Source organism: Symphalangus syndactylus, chromosome 8 (genome assembly GCF_028878055.3).
Source record: "Symphalangus syndactylus isolate Jambi chromosome 8, NHGRI_mSymSyn1-v2.1_pri, whole genome shotgun sequence".
Lineage (NCBI taxonomy): Eukaryota > Metazoa > Chordata > Mammalia > Primates > Hylobatidae > Symphalangus > Symphalangus syndactylus.
This window is the reverse complement of record NC_072430.2, coordinates 112,074,862-112,094,177: the sequence shown is the minus strand read 5'-3', so window position 1 is coordinate 112,094,177 and position 19,316 is coordinate 112,074,862. Positions and strand designations below refer to the sequence as shown.

At 40.2% G+C, this 19,316-nt stretch overlaps 1 protein-coding gene across 4 annotated transcripts in view; it reads left to right on the top strand.

Annotated features, from left to right (window-relative positions):
• Nucleotides 1-19,316, top strand: part of KLF7 (KLF transcription factor 7) — a 473,743-nt gene that overhangs the window by 1,938 nt on the left and 452,489 nt on the right. For all 4 annotated transcript variants that reach the window (XM_063645052.1, XM_063645051.1, XM_063645050.1 and 1 more), the window contains one exon: nucleotides 10,458-10,536. In XM_063645052.1, coding sequence (XP_063501122.1) covers nucleotides 10,534-10,536 — 3 coding nt within the window. In that variant the 5' untranslated portion in view covers nucleotides 10,458-10,533. The remainder of the gene's footprint in view (nucleotides 1-10,457; nucleotides 10,537-19,316) is intronic.

The following is a 19,316-nucleotide window of genomic DNA, read 5'->3' as shown; positions in this document are numbered from 1 at the left end:
CTTTGGTACACTTTCATTTGGATGACTTAGGGCATTTCAAACTGAACCTGTATATCATAATTCCTTCAAAACACTCCTCCCATAGTCCCTGGTTCAGTAAAGGGTATCTTAACATCTACCCAGTTCATGCCAGAAACCTAGCACACCTCCAACACACAGCAGAATCACCTACATCTGTCTGCTCCCTGGAAAATTGGATCTGTGTTCCCATGACCATTTTTTCATTCCCATTCTAGTCTAAACCACTGTCGCCTCTTGCTTGAAGTCACACAGTAACCCATTCAGGTCCTCCAAAAAACTGCTCTTGCCTCATTCCAATACATTTGCCATACTGCTGCCAGAGTAATTTTTAAAATATAAATCTGATCATTGACCTGCTTAAATTCCTCCAGTGGCCTCCCTTTGCTTACCACACATTGTCTAAGCTCCATTATCTGGACTTGTCTTTCTCTCCAGCCTCTCCATCTGTCCCCCTAGCTGCCTGCACTCCTGCCATAGTATTTTAATTTTTTCCAGGCCCTCCTCTTTTTATTCCCTACTGTAGGCTCTCACTTCAAGGCATTTACGCATGCTCTTCACTTCCCCTGGAATTCTTTTCTCTCACCCATTCCTCCTACCTAACTGTAATTTATCACTTTTCCAATTCCTACTTCTCATTATTTGTTTAGTGTCCATGTAATTGTGCAGGTAGGGACCACATCTGTCTTGTTCACTACCAGCTTTTCCTCTCCCTAGCAACAGCACAATGTCTAGAATATAGTGGTACTTGTTAAGTATTTATCAAATAAATAGCGAATTTCTGAGTGGTCCCGGGCAAAGTTTTCTCAACATTTGAGTTCAAATCCTGGCGCTCAGTGAGTTCAGGTTGCCGTAGTAAAGTACCATATAGACTGGTGGCGTTTAAACAACAGAAATTTATTTCTCATAACTCTGGAGGCTGGATATCTGAAATCAGGCTGCCAACATGGTCAGGTTCTGGTGAAGGCCCTCTTCAGGGTTGTAAGTTGGCTGTTTTTTCCCTTTATCTCACAATGCAGAAAGAGAGCAAGAGCGCTCGGGTTCCTTTTATAAGGCACTAATCCCATTCACAAGGGGTTTACCTCCCAAAGGCCTCATCTCCTACTACCATCACATTGAGGGTGAAGATTTCAAAATACGAATTTGCAGGAGACGGGGGTGGGGGTGAATTCATTGCACTGGCTCAGCCACTTATTAGCTAATGACTTTGGGCAAATTGTTCACTCTTGTGCCTCAGTTTTCCCATCTGTAAAAGAAAGATGATAATAGCACCTACCTCATAGTGTTATTGTAATGATTACATGACATAATACATGTGAAGTATACTTGGAACAATGTTTGTACTTGGAACAATGTTAGGAAAAATGTTGCCTATTACTAGCTTTTACTTGGATAGCTTATCCTTGTGTCAAATATGTTTTCAAAATTGAGTTCGTCTTCCTGCTCTTCTTACCATGGCTCTATACATAATATCAAAACTTTGGAATTATTTACTCATAACCTATAATTATCACCCACCAAATATGGTGAGTTTTTATTTAAAAATGTCCTCATATTCATTCTTCCTTTTTATATACACTAACCTTCATTTAGACTCTATTATCATTGATTATTTTGCTAACTTCCTAGGTGTCTTCTAACTGGAGGCTAGCTTTCTCTATTCACTTGGGCCCTTACTGTCAGACCAGTGGGCCTCAAACAATTATTAAAACATGTATTCTTTGGCTGGGCGCGGTGGCTCACACCTGTAATCCCAGCACTTTGGGAGGCTGAGGCGGGCAGATCACGAGGTCAGGAGATTGAGACCATCCTGGCTAACAAGGTGAAACCCCATCTCTACTAAAAAAATACAAAAAAATTAGCCAGGCGTGGTGGCAGGCACCTGTAGTCCCAGCTACTCAGGAGGCTGAGGCAGGAAAATGGCGGGAACCTGGGAGGTGGAGCTTGCAGTGAGCCGAGATCACGCCACTGCACTCCAGCCTGGGCAACAGAGCAAAACTCCGTCTCAAAAAAAAAAAAAAATATATATATATATATATATTCTTCTTGACTTCTGCTCTAATGGCCTCTGTTCTCATCTACCTTTGTTCATTCATTTATTCAATCATCCATTCATTCCAATGCAAGTTATTTTACTACTAACGTTTTGGGTATACTCCAGATTTTCAATCTCTCTACTTTGACCTTTCTCTGTTGGGTATTCGCTCTTCGGATGTACTCTAGCATTTTCAACCTCACTACTTTCTGACATTTCTACTTTCAGCGTCCAAGTTTTATCTCTGGGATTTGGAAACCACCTCTATTTTAAAAGAAATTTTTTCCAGGACCAGGCTCTCACTGTTGCTCAGGCCGAAGTGCAGTGGCTGTACACAAGAGTGGTCATCGCACGTGACAGCCCCGCACACCTGGGCTCAAGTGACTCTCTTGCCCTCAGCCTCCTGAGTAGCTGGGACTACAGGTGATCCCCCATTTTTGACTCAGTTTTCCAATTGCAAAATGTGGTCAATATCAGGGAGATGAAAGAGGAGTGCACATGGATGTAACTTGATAGAGTATAAGAAAAGTATCTTGAAAGAGGTCCAGAATAGGGGGAAGGTCCCATAAGATGATTATAGAAGGCTTCAAAGAGAAAGTAGTATTTGAGAGCTTTTCTGTAATCACAACTTCCTGTTATTTTTTGCTCATTTCTGCTGTCGAATATAATTTTCACCCTCACTGTGAGCTCAAGTTCCATGAACCCTGCCTGCCCTAGTTCATTACCTCCTGTGATTTGCTTTCCTACCTAACCCCAAGACCATGGTGACCTATTTCATGTATTCTAAAAATATCTGTGGAGCACCTCCTTTGTGCCAGGCATTCTTCTAGAGACTGGGGAAATTATGAACAAAACAGATTGTCTTTCCTCTCAAATGACCTAACATTTTCAACCTTTCTACTTGGGGGGTAAACCCCTTGTGAATGGGATTAGTGCCTTAAAGCAAGGAGGGAGCTATCTTATGGGTTTCTTTCTTATTTGGTAAGATTTCCTATAGTCTTAATATAATAGATATCAATAAATAAATACTTCTGAGTGAGGAATTAACTGAAATCCTCAGTATCCCTGTATTTATAATGGCTAAAAAAATGTGAATGACCCAAATGTCCCCATTACTGAATAGATAACCACTTAATTTTTTTTGTCTTTTTTATATACGGTACCCCTCTTAACTCTTATAACTATTCATTTCGTGTATACTTACACATATTCTTTATTGAACCATGAACTCTCTAAAGGCAAAGTTGTGTTTTGTTGAACTTGTATCCTAGTAACTGCCATGTAATAGTAGGTGCTCAGCAGTGTCTGTTGAATGAAAGAGTGAATGAATGCTAACAGTTTATCCAGCACTGGTCAAGGGAGTGTGCTCCACCCTGCTAATTCAAGCATCAGATCTACTCAGAAACTCTTCCCCTGCTGAGAAGATGGGGATGCTGAGACTCTTCACAGTTGAAATCAATGTGAAAGGAGCTGTTACCAATGCTCACTAAGTAATCTTGTGGTTTTATTTTATTATTTATTTGTTTATTATTTTTGAGACAAGATCTCACTCTGTTGCTCAGGCTGGAGTGCACTGGTGCGATCATGGCTCACTGCAGCCTCTATCTCCTGGCTCAAGCAATCCTCCTATCTCAGCCTTTTGAGTAGCTGGGAAGACAGGCACACACCATCATGTCCAGCTAATATTTTTACATTTATTTTTTGTAGAGACGGGTCTCCCTGTGTTGCTCAGGCTGGTCTCAAACTCCTGGACTCAAGCAGTCCTCCCACCACAGCCTCCCAAAGAGTTATGATTACAGGCATGAGCCTACCATACCCAGCTGTGATTTTAATTTGACTTTCCAGATAGAAAAGAAAGCACTAATCTCTTCACAACTATTTCTGGTCTGTTTACCAGTTACATTTCCCTATTGTATCTTAAAATTGATTTAAAAAGCAGAAAAACAAAACAAAAAAAGTTTTTGCTTTTACTTCACCTTCCAGCTACTGTCCCATTTTTTTTTTGTTCTCCTTTACCATAAAATCTTTGAAAGAGTTCTATATTCACTGCCCAATTCCTTTTCTCCTGTTTTCTATTAAAACTATTTTAACTACCTCTTGCCCCCAGCATTCCACTGAAATTACTCTTCAATTACTTTGTTACTTTGTTAGTTAATCCAATAGCAGGTTCTCTGTCCCTATGCTTGACCTATCAGCATTTGCCATAGTTGATTACTCCCTCCTCCCTGTAACACTTTCTCCACTTAGTTTATAGGACACTTCAGTCTCCTGGTTTTAGTCCTACACTACTGGTCACTGTTCTCAAACTCTTGCTCATGACCTCTTAATATTGGAGTGTCCCAGGCCTCTGCCTTGGAATTTTTTTCTTCTGTTCCTACCCCCTTTCCTATAGTGCTCTCATTCAGTCTTATGTCTTTAAATATAAATATGCTCACAACTCCCAAGTCTTAAATCCAAACTTGTATTCCAAGTACCTCAGCATCTTTACTTGTATATTTAATAGACCTCTTCATTTGATCATATCCAAAACGAAATTCAGCATACCCCTTCTCCTCAAAAACTTTCTCTACCTACAACCTTCTTTGTCTCAGTTACTGGCAACTCCATCATTTGATTGCTGAGGCCAACTCAGCAACTCTTTTATATCCCACATTCAGTTCGTCATCAAAGCCTGTTGCTCTGTCTTCAAAATATATGACCACTCTCCCCAACTCCACTGATAGCAGCTTGGTCCAAACTACCGTCATCATTGACTAGAATTTTGTATTAGCTACCCTTAACATTCATTCTATTCTCAACACAGCAGCCAGAGTGATACCTTTAAAATATAGAGCAGACCATATTAAGACTGTTCAAATCTTTGTACAAGCTTCCTATCTCACTCAGAGTAAAAGCACATATTTTTACAATTAGTCCCTGTACACCCCCTTACTGCTCTGGTCTTAATTCCTGCTGTTATTCCCCTCCATTCTCTGTTCAGTCACATTGGTGGCCTCATTGCTGTTTCTCAAACACTTTGAACACACTTTCTCCTAAGAGACTTTGCCCTTGCTGTTTCCTCTGCTCTGAATGCTTCTCCCAGATATCCATGTCTTCCTTGACTCCTCAGGTCTTTGCTCAAATGCTGCTGTTTCTGTGAGGCCTTTCCTTACTACTCTGGTGGAAATTGATCACTGAACAACTCACCTCTTTGCTCTTTTGCTCTCCCTATTTTCCTTTACTACTTATTTTTCTCCATTGCACATATCACTTTCTCAGTGCTATATATTAACTTATTTATTGTGTTTATTGTCTGCCCCCTCTAGGGCAGGGACTCTAGTCCCTTTTTTTTTCACTGCTGTATCCTTAACATCTAGAAGAGTGCCTGGTACACAGCTAGCACTCAAATATTTGTTGAATGAATGCAATTGAAATTTTGGATGTAATCTCCTGGATTAGCATAAGCAGGTCTTTCTTAGACTGATCACCTGTAGGTGCATCTACAAATATTGAGCTTCTGTATTACAGCCTGAATCATGGTGGCTCCACCAAGTTAAGAGCTTCTTGTGGTGCCCAATTTCTACGTGGCTACACTCTGCCATTTCTGTCTGGGTTCCTTATAACCTGAAAGAGATGAAGACCTCTTTGAAGCTTTCTGGTCTTCCCATGTCACAGAGTCAGAACTGGAGAACTGATCAGCAAGATTCTGGTAGCTTGTAATTAGCATTTCAAGGGCCAAATGGTAGGATACTAGTGCTGCTGCATGCTCCATCTTCTCTGCAACTGAGAGCAATACCATGTAAACAAAGTCAGGTGGTCTCTTATTATCTTAGAAGTTGCAAAAAGTCCAGTGGCTGGCACTAAAACCAATGACAGTAACAAGCAAAGATTTATTGGCGGGGTATGGTGGCTCAAGCCTGTAATCTCAGCACTTTGGGAGTCTGAGGTGGCCAGACCATGAGGTCAAGAGTTCGAGACCAGCCTGGCCAACATGGTGAAACCCCATCTCTACTGAAAATACAAAAATTAGCCAGGCATGGTGGCACGTGCCTGCAGTCCCAGCTACTTGGGAGGCTGAGGCAGGAGGATCGCTTCCACCCGGGAGGCGGAGGTTGCACTGAGCTGAGATTGTACCACGGCACTCCAGCCTGGGCGACAGAGTGAGACTCCTTCTCAGGAAAAAAAAAAAAAAAAGTTGTATTGAGTGCTTGCTTTGTGCTGGCACTGTTCTAAACACCTTTTGATATATTACTTAATTTAATCCTCACAACAACCCACTGAGGGAAATGTTAATATTAGGAGCATTTTACAGATGAGTAAACTGAAGCCAGAGAAGAAATGTGTCTGTGGTCTTAGAGTCAGTGAGTGTCAGAGTCAGAATGTGAACTCAGGCACATTCTGACAGGCTTTAGAACCTGAACTCTTAACCATTGTGTTCCACTGCCTGCTTACAGAATGAAAAGGGGAGAAGAACTTTACCTTGAAAAGAAAGCAAAATAATTATGACTCCATCACGGTAATTCTGTCATTCTAAAAACACTTTCCTAACCAAGCACTTTCTTCTGGCATCAACCCTGTTGCTGTTTCATGCGTAATACAAGATTTAGGCTGACTGGCCTCCAAGGTACCTTGTCACTCTTCCTAGTCAAAGGAGTGGGCTCCTCGAAACACCCTGCCAAACCCTTCCCCTGTATCTTTGCTTCACTAGCTCCTACTCTTCAGTTGAGCTCTTAAGGGTGTGTCATTAACTGTTGAGAGCCGCACATAACTCCCCAACACCAACACCCTGGTCTGGTTTAGGTCCCTGGACTCTATGTTTTTATTTCCATCAAAGCACCTATCATACTTGTCATTGTTTGGTTAATTGTCTATTTCCCTGCTGGGCTAATCTCTGTGAAGACAGAGATTGTGTCTGCCTTATTCATTGCTGTACCCTTAATACCTAGCATGGTGTTTGGCATGTTGGAGGAGTTTGATAAAATTTTTTTGAATGTTCCATCCAGACTTGGTAAAAAAAAAAATTTTGAACAAATTTAAGTGATATTTCTATAGCCTATCTGCAATTATATCCAGGTATTAAGGTGAATTTTCTTGTGGCTCAGCTGGCCTACCTTTTTAGAAATGGAAGAGATGATTTTCTTTCAATCTGCCTTCTAGCTGTTGGGTTTTTGTGTTATGGTATCACTGCCAATGCCAAAATGCTAAATTTTCAATTAGTGCCACTGTCTGCTTCAGACACAGCTGACATTCAACTGCTGTGTGATGGATGTTTTCCTAGGGTCTTTTATATAAATGTGCTAATTTAAATTCAGATAACTTCTCTAGGTTTCAGGTTCCTCAGCTATAGAACCAAGTTACCTAACTGACTTCCACAAGATCAAACTTGTAAGTTTGAGATTTGGGGTCTGAATTTAGAACTTCCAATTCTAACTTTAGCTTTTTTGTTCATATGTGATGTTGACTTCCTATTCCCAAGAATCCTATTGATTCTTCTCTACTAGTCCACAGGTAGCACCAGATTACTAAGTAACCTGCACATTTCATAATCTTGTCATATGCATTTCCTTTAAAAAAAACTTTCCTCCCTCTCATTTTTTTCTTTTTTCTACTTTCATTTTCTTCCCATTCCTATTCTGCCTGCTTTCCAAAACAGTGACAGAGTTTATGAAAAATGTTTCTGAGGCCTGTTCTAGCTTCTTTTCTTTTCTTTTCTTTTTTTTTTTTTTTGAGATGGAGTCTCGCTGTTGCCCAGGCTGGAGTGCTGTAGCGTGATCTCTGCTCACTGTAACCTCCACCCCCCAGGTTCAAGTGATTCTCCTGCCTCAGCCTCCGGAGTAGCTGGGACTACAGGCGTGCACCACCCCACCCAGCTAATTTTTGCATTTTTAATAGAGATGAGGTTTTGCCATGTTGGCCAGGCTGGTCTTGAACTCCTGACCTCAGGTGATCTGCCTGCCTCGGCCTCCCAAAGTGCTGGGATTACAGGCTTGAGCCACCGTGCCTGGCCCTGTTCTAGTTTCATATGTGGATTGAGGACTTTAGTGAGATTTGATTATTTCTATGCTGTTATTATATCTATATCAGAAGTAGATGGGAGAAGAATCTGAAAGATTGGAACCCAGGGCACATACTGTTTGGGTTCCTGATTAAACAAGATGATTGAACAATGCTTTTTACTCTTCTCTTTCCTGATACCCCATAGTAAGGAATAAGAAAAGTATAAAACCTCCCAGCACTTTGGGAGGCCAAGGTGGGTGGATCACCTGAGGTCAGGAGTTTGAGACCAGCCTGGGCAACATGCTGAAACCCCATCTCTACTAAAAATACAAAAATTAGCTGGGTGTGGTGGTGCATGCCTGTAATCGCAGCTACTTGTGAGGCTGAGGCAGGAGAATCGCTTGAACCTAGGAGGCAGAGGTTGCAGTGAGCTGAGATTGTGCCACTGCACTCTAGCCTGGTTGACAGAGCAAGGCTCTGTCTCAAAAAAAAAAAAAAAAAAAAAAGAAAAAGAAAAGTATGAAACCTTATGTAGAACAATGCTCTCTCCCCCAAGATGTCCATGTCCTGATTCTTGGAACCTATGAATTTGTTTTCTCTCATGGCAAAAGGGACTTTGCAGATTTGATTAAGTGAAGGAGTTTGAGATGAGGAGATTAATTTGGAGGTTTGGGTGGGCCTAATGTGATAACAAATATCTTTATAGGGAGAGAGGGAGGAAGGACAGTTAGGATTTGCTCTTCTGCTGGCTTTGAAGAAGGAAGAGGAGGCCATGAGCCAAGGAATACAAACAACCTCTGGGAGCTAGAAAAATCAAAGAAACAGATTCTCCCCTAGAGTTTTCAGGAGGAATGCAGCCCTGCTGACACCTTGATTTTAGCCCACTGAGACTGATTTTGTACTTCAGCCCTCCATAACTGTAAGATAATAAATTTGTGGTATTTTAAGCCATTAAGTTTGTGGTAATTTGTTACAGCAGCAATAAGAAATTAATATAACCTTCTAAGGACAAAAAGGGCAGGAAAGGAGGTAATAGAAATTGAGAGAACTCAACTTATGTTTGGAAGATGAAAAGTGGATGGAAGAAAGGTGACTGACTTGGCAGAGTAGAGGGAGATACCTAAGTGCCTGCAGAAGGAATTGGAGGCTATACTTTTTCATTCCATTTGCAGAAGCTAGGAAAAAAGTACAAAGAGGGGCCTACAGAATATTTAGCTAAACATTTAAAAGATATATAGGCTGCTAAAAAATTGCTCACTAAAATATATCCAAGTTCTGTTATGCACACAGAGCTTTCCTTAACCATTTTAGTGCCTTCTTAAATATGATTGGAAAATCAGGGATTAGCATACGCTTAAAGAAAGTGTTCAGCATGAAAGACATAAGTCAGCAAACCATCTAACCAACTGACCAAACAGAAAACGTGATGTGTTTGAATGTATTGAGATGAAATTTGAACAAGTGGTAGATAGTTTTGAATTAGTGATATCTTCTTAGAAAACTAATGAAAAGAACAATACACTTATTAACTCCAGGGAAAACAAAGAGTTGGGTAGGAGAGGAAAAGTAATCATAGTTTATATTTGGCTCAAATACAAGGTTCTAATATATTTGACTAAAATTCAAGATTCTAATAATATAAATACTGATTATTAATCTAACTAAAATAATGATACACAGTGAAAGGTGAATGTATGTGGTGGGCATGCACAGAGGGAGGAGACCGCTTATTTCCATAAGGAAGTCAATAAATAATGTCTAAAGCAGAAATATCACATTGCCACAATTAAAACATTTTATTTAGAGATATGGTAGTCAATTCCAAAGAATCTGATAAAAGAATTTACAGTGGCTGTCTTTGGAGAAGGGTAAATATTCAGTGAGAGGGCTGTTGACTCTTCAAACTGAACATACATAACTTTGAAAAGGCTAAATTTTTTTTTAAAAAAAGGACTAAAAGATGATCTTAAGGAAAAAAATGACAGGAGATATTTTCCTAGATGAGAAACACATGAACATTAAGATTGAAAGAGGTATTTAAATCTCTTGAAAAGGACCCGTGACCATGACATTTTGGAATAACAGTTATTTTTTTAAAAACACATACAACCTTGTAGGTGGGGATTAAGGGTTACATACAAAGGATTAGGAGTGAGATTGGCCCTGGACTTCTCAACAGCATCATTGAAGCTAGAAAATAACGTATCAATGCTTTCTAATTCTGAGAGAAAATTATACCAAATCCAGTATTCTGTTGTTTTCAGACAACTAGGTCTTTGCCTGTTATGAATACTTTCTCAGGAAGCTACTAGAATAGCAAATGAGGGAGTAATCCAAAAAAGAAGAGCCAGGAACAAGGATATATCTGTCAGCTTAAGCTATGATGCAGTAACAAATAACACCAAACTCTCCATGGTTTACATCATAGGTTTATGGGATGCAGGCTAATGGAGCATGCTCTATCTGGGACATTGCTAGTCTTATGACAGAGGGAGAAGACAGCGATGGTAAGTCTGCCTTTTAAGCTTTCACCTGGAATTGGTATATCACTGGCTAATCCAAATCACCTGGTCACTTCTGAGTTTAACAGGGCAAGGATCTAAAATCCTTCCATTACAGCATGTCTGTAAGGCTGACATCATAAATCATGGCCAAGACTCATATCAATGGGATGAAGAAGTAGAATCCACCCCAATGCAGGAATAGCAAATATTTTGAACAATAATACAACCTATTTGAAAAGGAACCTTCGTATAGAAGGGAGCAAAAAGAATGCTCAGGACAACATCTATGCAACGGTCTCAGAAGCAACAACTTGGGATTGAGAAGGATAGGTAAGACAGCCCCGAGAGGAAGGTCAGGTTGGAAGGTGGGTGGGTGACATCTGTTGCTTTTCTGACAGGTTTGGTTACTAGATAGCTGCCTCTCTGGGTGGGCACTAGAAGGTAGGGAGACATGGGGTAGGAGACTGCTGTTTTCTCATCAGCTTTTTTTGTATGAAGTGTTTTTAAAAACTATGCAATGTAATAATATACATTTAAACTATTTTTTAAGTGGATAGAAATTTGCTTTCTCTGATACGTCAGTGTGTGTGTGCATCTGTGCTGTGTATATGTTCTGTGTTTGTGTATCTATGTATGACTAATTGTCAAACTATAGTTAGGGATAGTTTGTTACTGTCTGCAGCAAGGTAAGTGCAGGCATTGAGAGTAAGCATTTATAAACTTGAATAGTAATTTGACAGAATATTTTATGTCTATTGAAATCAATAATATAAACTTTTTGGGCGTATATTTTGTATTCTTGGCTTTAAACATTTTACTTTTCTAGTAATTCATTTTTACTGTATTTTACAAAGGCATTGGTCTGCAATGGATTGGAAATTTTAAAAAATTGTTCCATCTTTACACGGTTTAGAAACACTGGTTTAGGGTATAAAGGTAAGATGATAGGATAAAAATATTTGAGAATTGTTATGCTATAACAATCAGCAAGTCACCAGTGCTACATTTTCTGACCATCCTTCCTCCTCCACAATTATGAGAATTTATGTAGAAGAAACAGAAGCGTATTGAAGTCAGCACTCCTTGTCTTCCATAATTGAGTGATTCACAACAGCCTCCTCTTCCTCCATCTTGCCCTCTCAATAAAGCACCTGGAAAGAATCCAAAGAAAATAGTGGTATTTTCCAACAGGCCATGGGAAAACAGCATTAGCAGCCCTGAGAAGGTGGAGACTCTTAACTTTGTGAGAACAACAGGATCACTTTTTTGTACTTCTGTCCAAATTCTGCATTTTTGACTGCACTACTTTCATACCAGCGAGTGTTAATAGTCAAATATCTAAAGCATTAGTAATAATGCAAAATGATAGGGATTCTCATGCCTTTTTAACTGATTCATCGGGTTCTTGCTTCTTTCCCTTCAGACTTTATGCCCATGCTACCTGATGCTAAAAGAAAGCAAAGAAAATGTCCACAGCAAATGTCTTTTGGGGCTTAAAAACTGATGCTTTACTGGGATAAAGTAAAATAAATTTATCGTAGGATGTATTTTTAGGAGCACAAGCAAACAGTTCCTGTTAAGAATAGTGACATTTCTTTCAATATGTAAGTAAAAAAGATATCAGTAATTCTACCCATCCTAAAGCTGAAGTTCACGTGCATCTTGATAAAGTGCTTCTGTTCTCTGTGTTAGTTGTGGTTCAGTCATGAGTGTTGTCTTGGTAATACTGGAAAACAGAACACAGAAGACTCATGCCCTAACAGGAATCATTACTACCTAAACTCAATTACAGGATACAGTGGTTCATGCCCAAGGAGCGTCCCATCTCTGCTTAGTAAAAGGTTGTCATAACATGGTGAGGAGTTACAGTGTTCGTAAAACTAACCTTATCAGAGTATCTGACTTGTGTGTTCAGATGCTTAATCAGTGGTTGTCTTCCCACCCCGCCCCCAATCAAACACACACACACAACACATTTACATTAATAACATCCAAAGAAGGGCTGGGTCTGTTTTCAAAAGCTCCTCCCAGCAAGACTTTTATTCTCTCTCCACCCTCCCCATTTCTTCGAGGATGTAGAAACAGGTTTCTTGTCTGGGTGTGTACATATGATGGGGAAGGGGAGAATGAATCTTTTATTGTTGTTGTTGTTGTTTTCATTTGTTTATTTGCAACTGTAAGTTTGTTTCCTTTGACAATAAGGCTGTGAAGAATTATATCTCTTCAGGATTTCCCTCCCAATTTATTAAAGTAGAGTTGACAAATAAAAATTGTGTATGTGTCAGGGCATGATGGCTCATGCCTGTAATCCCAGCACTTTGGGAGCTTGAAGCAGGAGGATCACTTGAGCCCAGGAGTTTGAGACCAGCCTGGGCAACATAATGAGACCCTGTCGCTACAAAAAATAAAATTACTTTAATTAGGCATGGTGGCATGTGCCTATAGTCCCAACTACTCAGGAGGCTGAGGTGGAAGGATCACTTGAGCCCAGGAGTTAGAGGCTGCCGTGAGCTATGATCATGCCACCGTACTCCAGCCTGAGTGACAGATCCAGGCCTTGTCTCTAAAAAGACAAAAAAAATTACTAAAAAAAATTGTATGTATTTATGGTACATACAATGTGATGTTTTAATATATGTAAACATTATGGAATGATTAAATCAAGCTAATTAACATATCTATCACCTCATATACTTATTCTTTTTTGTGGTGAGAACATTTAAGATCTACTCTCTTAGCAATTTTCAAGTACATAATGCATTATTCTTAACTATGGTCACCATGCTGTATCATAGGTCTCCAGAACTGAGAATAAATCTTTTAATCTGTGTACATCCCTGGGCAGCAAATGAGAATAAGAACCCTTAAAAAATTCAATGTCATGATTGCTAGTGTTGTTTTTCTGTGTAAACTTTTCTTAGCAAGGAATCTCTTCCTATTAACTAAATTCTTAACTATTTGACATACTTTTTTAAAAAGTCCTGTAAAAAATGACAATGATTTATTGTACATGTTTATTTTTCTTCCAGGAATTTTTTTTTTTTTTTTTTTTTTTTGAGACAGAGTCTCGCTGTCACCCAGGCTGTGATGCAGTGGCGCGATCTCGGCTCACTGCAGGCTCCGCCCCCCAGGGTTCACACCATTCTCCTGCCTCAGCCTCCCGAGTAGCTGGGACTACAGGTGGCTGTCATCTCGCCCGGCTAATTTTTTGTATTTTTAGTAGAGACGGGGTTTCACTGTGTTAGCCAGGATGGTCTCGATCTCCTGACCTCGTGATCCGCCCGCCTCGGCCTCCCAAAGTGCTGGGATTACAGGCGTGAGCCACCGTGCCCGGCCAGGAATATCTTCTTGCTAACAGAACTTAGAGGAAGGCACATATGCCTATGCCTCCTCTGCACAAGCAGATTTTCATATCATTAGGATTTTACATTTATAGATCAGGAAACATGTCTATTCTATCCTAATCCATGAGTTGGAGCAGATACATTTACAGTTCTGAGATCCTTTTAAGATTAGAGGCCCCTTAGTACCTATATTCTCAAACTATGAATGAGAGTTATAAAGAGTGAAATGGAATTGAATTAGCTAGAATTTGTTGTGCTCATAGTCCTGGCTCTTGCCAGTATAATTTCTTAATCAAAGTCCACAATCTCCTTAACTAGGCTTCTTCCAGGACCAACTACATTCTTTTTGTCCCTCTCTTCCCCCAGTACAATTACCCAGTGCAAATTCATGGACGGAGTCTGCAGATGTTATTGTCTAATATGTTACTGTCTGATACTCTGTAAGTGTTACTAATATCTTTCCATGGCACAGTCCTAAATAGTTTTCGTAACTGTGGTTTTGAGCCTATGCTTTTGTCATTATGTGTCAGAATTTCTTGCACATTTTCCAGGAAGCTGCAACTGAATCATTTTCAGGACTTTTGTATAACCTAGTCTATCATCTGTAGTCCAAGATTAAGCAAATAGTGCATGCTCTTGTGGCCTAAGTGATACAAGATGCGTAAGGGTTATAACCAAACACTCCTAAGTAGCTTGCTGAAGCCCAGGAATGCTTATTGGAATTATCCACAATATGTGATATAGCCAAAGGAGTTTAAAAAACACCCTCTCTTCTTTTCCTTAGGGCTTGTCCTAAGTTGTCCCTTCCTTGTCTGAGCTTGCTACACACACACAGGCCGAGCACCTGTCATGTGTTATGAATTATATTACGCATTCAGGTATTTGTCTAACCCATTAGACTTTAAGTGTCCCAATCCTCTTAACCCCGACTCCTCATTCTGTGCCTGAATTTTGACCTTAACAGAGAGAACCAATCTTAGCATTCTAAACACAAGACAGAGGAAACTAGAATTCGAGGTCTACATAGAACAGAGATATAGGCCACACTTGGGATAACATATGGAGCAGGTATGAAAGGCCTGTGCTAAAGATTTTGTTCTTAAAATTCTTAAAGGTGAGGAATTATTAAATAAGAGGCTGATGACCTTTTTCCAAGAAAAAACATTGCAAAGTATGAAAATCTTATGGGACATACAGAAAGTATAAATTTACTTTGCTATTTTGAGCTTTTGCTGAAGAGGAAAATATGGCAACTACTTCATAGGATTGTTGTGAGGATGAAATGAAAAGATCCAAACATATCACTTTGCACTGTCCCTGGCACATTGAAAATGATTAGTATTGGATATTACTATCATATTTCATTGCATCTGATTAAAATGTCATTTTTTGTATCACCAATAAAAATTAATTTCCAATGATGCAATGATTTATCACCAAATTATTTTATATTTATTGAAAAAATATTAGACTTATTTAGACAGGTTTTTAAAGTCATATTATTGTGCCATAGATATAAAGGTAAATGTAAACAAATCTGTAAACATAACATTTCAGGTATTTCTAGGACTTTTTCATGATCAGAGTCTAATTCTTCAGGATCACTTTTCAACTCAGAGACATTGATTTCTGTGTTTTTTTTCTCAAAATATTGTCTGTGATATCAAGTATTGAAAGTGAGAAATGCAACATTTCTAAAATGTTCCCCTCTGCTGAATCCCAGATTTTCTTTCAAACTACTATGCCCACTCTCCTTCTGTTTGCTCCATCTTACTAGAACGTGTCAATGGAAGGATTTTAGAAAATGACCAGGTTTATATTCTTTTCTGAATTCCTGCTGTTTGGATCCTAACTTGTTTCTTTAATAGTCTCCCTGCTTTGTTCATGATAACTCCATTGCAGTAGTTGCTTAGATCAAAATCCCAGGAGTTATCCTTGGGTTCTCTCTGTCTCTTACATACCACTTCTAATCTACCAAGTTTCTATATAGAGAATTTGCCCTCCTTTACTGCTACTGTTCTGGCCTGAGGCGTCATCATCTCTCACCTATAATTACCTCTTAACAGGTTTTTCTGCTTCTATCTTGGCCCCACTACAATTCTATTCTCAACATAGTGGCCAGAGCAAATCTTACAAAACTAAGTCAGATAATGTCTCTCCTCTACTCAAAACTCAGCTCTCCTGGCTCCCCATTTCACTCAGAGTAAAAGCCAAAGTCTTTGTAATGGCTACAGGTCCGACAAAATTAGTGCTCCCTGCTTCACCTCTCTCCCTCTATTCCTTGCTTCTGGTGCACTTTGCTCAAGACTCAACTATTCTCGCAGTTTCTCGATCTCATCATCATGCTCCTGCTGGAGGGATCTTTGCTTTAGCTCTTCCCTTTGCCTGGAATCCTCCTCCTCCAGGATCTGCAGAGTTAACTTCCTCACCTCCATCAAGATTTTGATGAAATCTCATGTTCTCACTGAAGCCTACCATGGCCACCCTATTTTAGACTGCAACCTGAATCTCTTCTGTGCTCCAGTCCATCCCATTCCTCATAATCCACTCCACAGTTTCTTTTTCCCATAGCACTTATCAGTATAACATACTACAACATTTATTTATGTATTGTAGTTTATTGTCTATCTTTCCTTAGAAGGGTAGGCATCTTTGATTTGTTCAGTAATGATTCCTAAGTGCCTAGAACCGTGTCTCATTGGCATTCATTCAACACTTGTTGAGTTGTACTGAATTGTGATAAATCCTATGAGCAATGTCAGCACAAGGTGCTATGGGAGTATATAGAAATGACCCCACACAGATCAGGTTAAGAAAGACTATGAAGGAGTTGAGGCCACCCCCGAACTTTCCTTTTTTGGAGATGAAGTCTTGCTGTGTTGCCCAGGCTGGGGTACAGTGGCTGTTCACAGGTGTGATCATAGCATACGACAGCCTTGAACTCCTGGCCTCAAGCAATCCTCCCCACCTTAGCCTCCCAAGTGGGTGAGACTACAGGCACACCTCAGCTCTCAGCAGAACTTTTTTTTTTTTTTTTTTTAATTGAGACGGAGTCTCGCTCTGTCGCCCAGGCTGGAGTGCAGTGGCGCAATCTCGCTCACTGCAAGCTCCGCCTCCCGGGTTCACGCCATTCTCCTGCCTCAGCCTCTCCGAGTAGCTGGGACTACAGGCGCCCCCCACCACGCCCGGCTAATTTTTTTTTTTGTATTTTTTAATAGAGACGGGGTTTCACTGTGGTCTCAATCTCCTGACCTTGTGATCCGCCCGCCTCGGCCTCCCAAAGTGCTGGGATTACAAGCGTGAGCCACCGCGCCCAGCCTTTTTTTTTTTTTTTTTTTAAGATGGAGTCTTGCTCTGTCTCCCAGGCTGGAATGCAGTGGTGCGATCTCGGCTCACGGCAAGCTCTGCCTCCTGGGTTCACGCCATTCTCCTGCCTCAGCCTCCTGAGTAACTGGGACTACAGATGCCTGCCACCACGCCTGGCTAATTTTTTGTATTTTTAGTAGAGACGGGATTTCACTGTATTAGCCAGGATGGTCTTGATCTCCTGACCTCGTGATCCGCCTGCCTTGGCCTCCCAAAGTGCTGGGATTACAGGTGTGCGCCACCGCACCCAGCCTCTCTGCAGAACTTTTAAGGATAAATAGAGTGAGGCAGATGAAGGAACCACGAGAAGCAATGAAATCATAGATGCAAAGTGCTCCATTGATGTCTTAGTTGGCTTGAACTGCTATGACAAAATACCATAGACTGGGTGGTTTAAACGACAAACATTTATTTCTCATAGTTCTGGAAGCTGGGCAGTCCAAGATCACGGCATCTCTATCTGTGGGTGAACACCCACTTCCTGGCTTGCAGATGGCCATCTTCTCATCTTCTTGTCATATCCTCATATGGTGGAGAGAGGCCTAGAGACATCTCTGGGATCTCTTATAAGAGCACTAACCCATTCATGAAAGCTCTACCCTCATGATTTAATCACCTCCCAAAGCCCCACCTCCTAATATCATCACATTGTGGATGAGGATTTCAATATATGAATTTTGTGAGATCACAAACATTTGGTCCATTGCACTTGGGTATTGTTTCAGGTGGCTATTTGGATTGAATATTACCAATTGATTCCAGTTCAGAGTATAGAAATCAAACCTCATGGGTAATGCACTTTGTAGAATATTTCTTCAGCAAAGCTTATTTCTGCCTAAATTGTACCATGTTATCATAGTGAGCACTCATAACATTTCATAGTCAAATTTCATTGGCCAGGAGTTTCAGTCTGACCAGCCAAGGTGCCAAATGTTTGTTTTGGTCAACAGGGTAGCCAATAATAAAAACACTAAGCCAAAATCATAGTTAAGGTTTACAGTGAATATCTTTGGAAAGTAATGCAATGACTTAGAGATTTTTCTCATTTGAGATGTTCTTTTACCAGGGATATATTCGGAGATAGAGCCTTCACTATAAGTACAAGACACAAACCCACTCTTGAATCAGCTTTGTAACATATGATGTATGATTTATGTGTTCTTAACGCTATGTGCCATCTGGTGGCTTCATATTTAAGTAATTTTTCATGATAATTAGATATCAAGCTTAGTTGTTTCTACCTGTTAGAGAAATATATGTGTTGTCAACATGTAAATATAACACATTTCAGAACAGAAAAATCTTGAAAATGTTTGCTTGTGCCCTTTAAATTTTAGTGGGCTGATACAAAGCCTCCTTGCTCTCCCAGTTTTAACTCTGCTCATATAATTGCCTAAACTCAGTCCCTTACTGGCACACAATAAGCAGTACACAGTATTTTAAATAATTGAATCAAATAGATTTTGATCCAGAAGAAACATATAGCATAAGCCTAAAGGACTTTAGGGAACATAACTTAATGTACATTTTGGATTTGTAAAATAGGGCTCATCATAGTTATCTATCTCAGTCTCTATGAGAATTAATACATGCAATGTGAGTTGATATATGTAACAGTCTTTGGCACACGTCTTTTATTAATAGACTTTATTTTTAAGGAAAGTTTTTGTTTTTTTCTTTTTTTTGAGATGGAGTCTCACTCTGTCATCCAGGCTGGAGCAGTGGCAAGATCTCAGCTCACTGCAACCTCCACCTCCCAGGTTCAAGTGATTCTCCTGCCTTAGCCTCCCGAGTAGCTGGGATTATAGGCACCTGCCACCACGCCTGGCTAATTTTTGTAATTTTAGTAGAGACGGGGTTTCACCATATTGCCCAGGCTGGTCTTGAACTCCTGACCTCCAGTGATCCACCCACCCCAGCCTCCCAAAGTGCTGGGATTACAGGTGTGAGCCACCGCACCCAGCCCTAAGGAAAGTTTTGGACTTGCAGAAAAAGCAAGCAGATAATGTAGAGAGTTCCCATGTAACCTCCCCACCCCACCCTATACAAAGTTTCCTCTATTGCTGACATCTG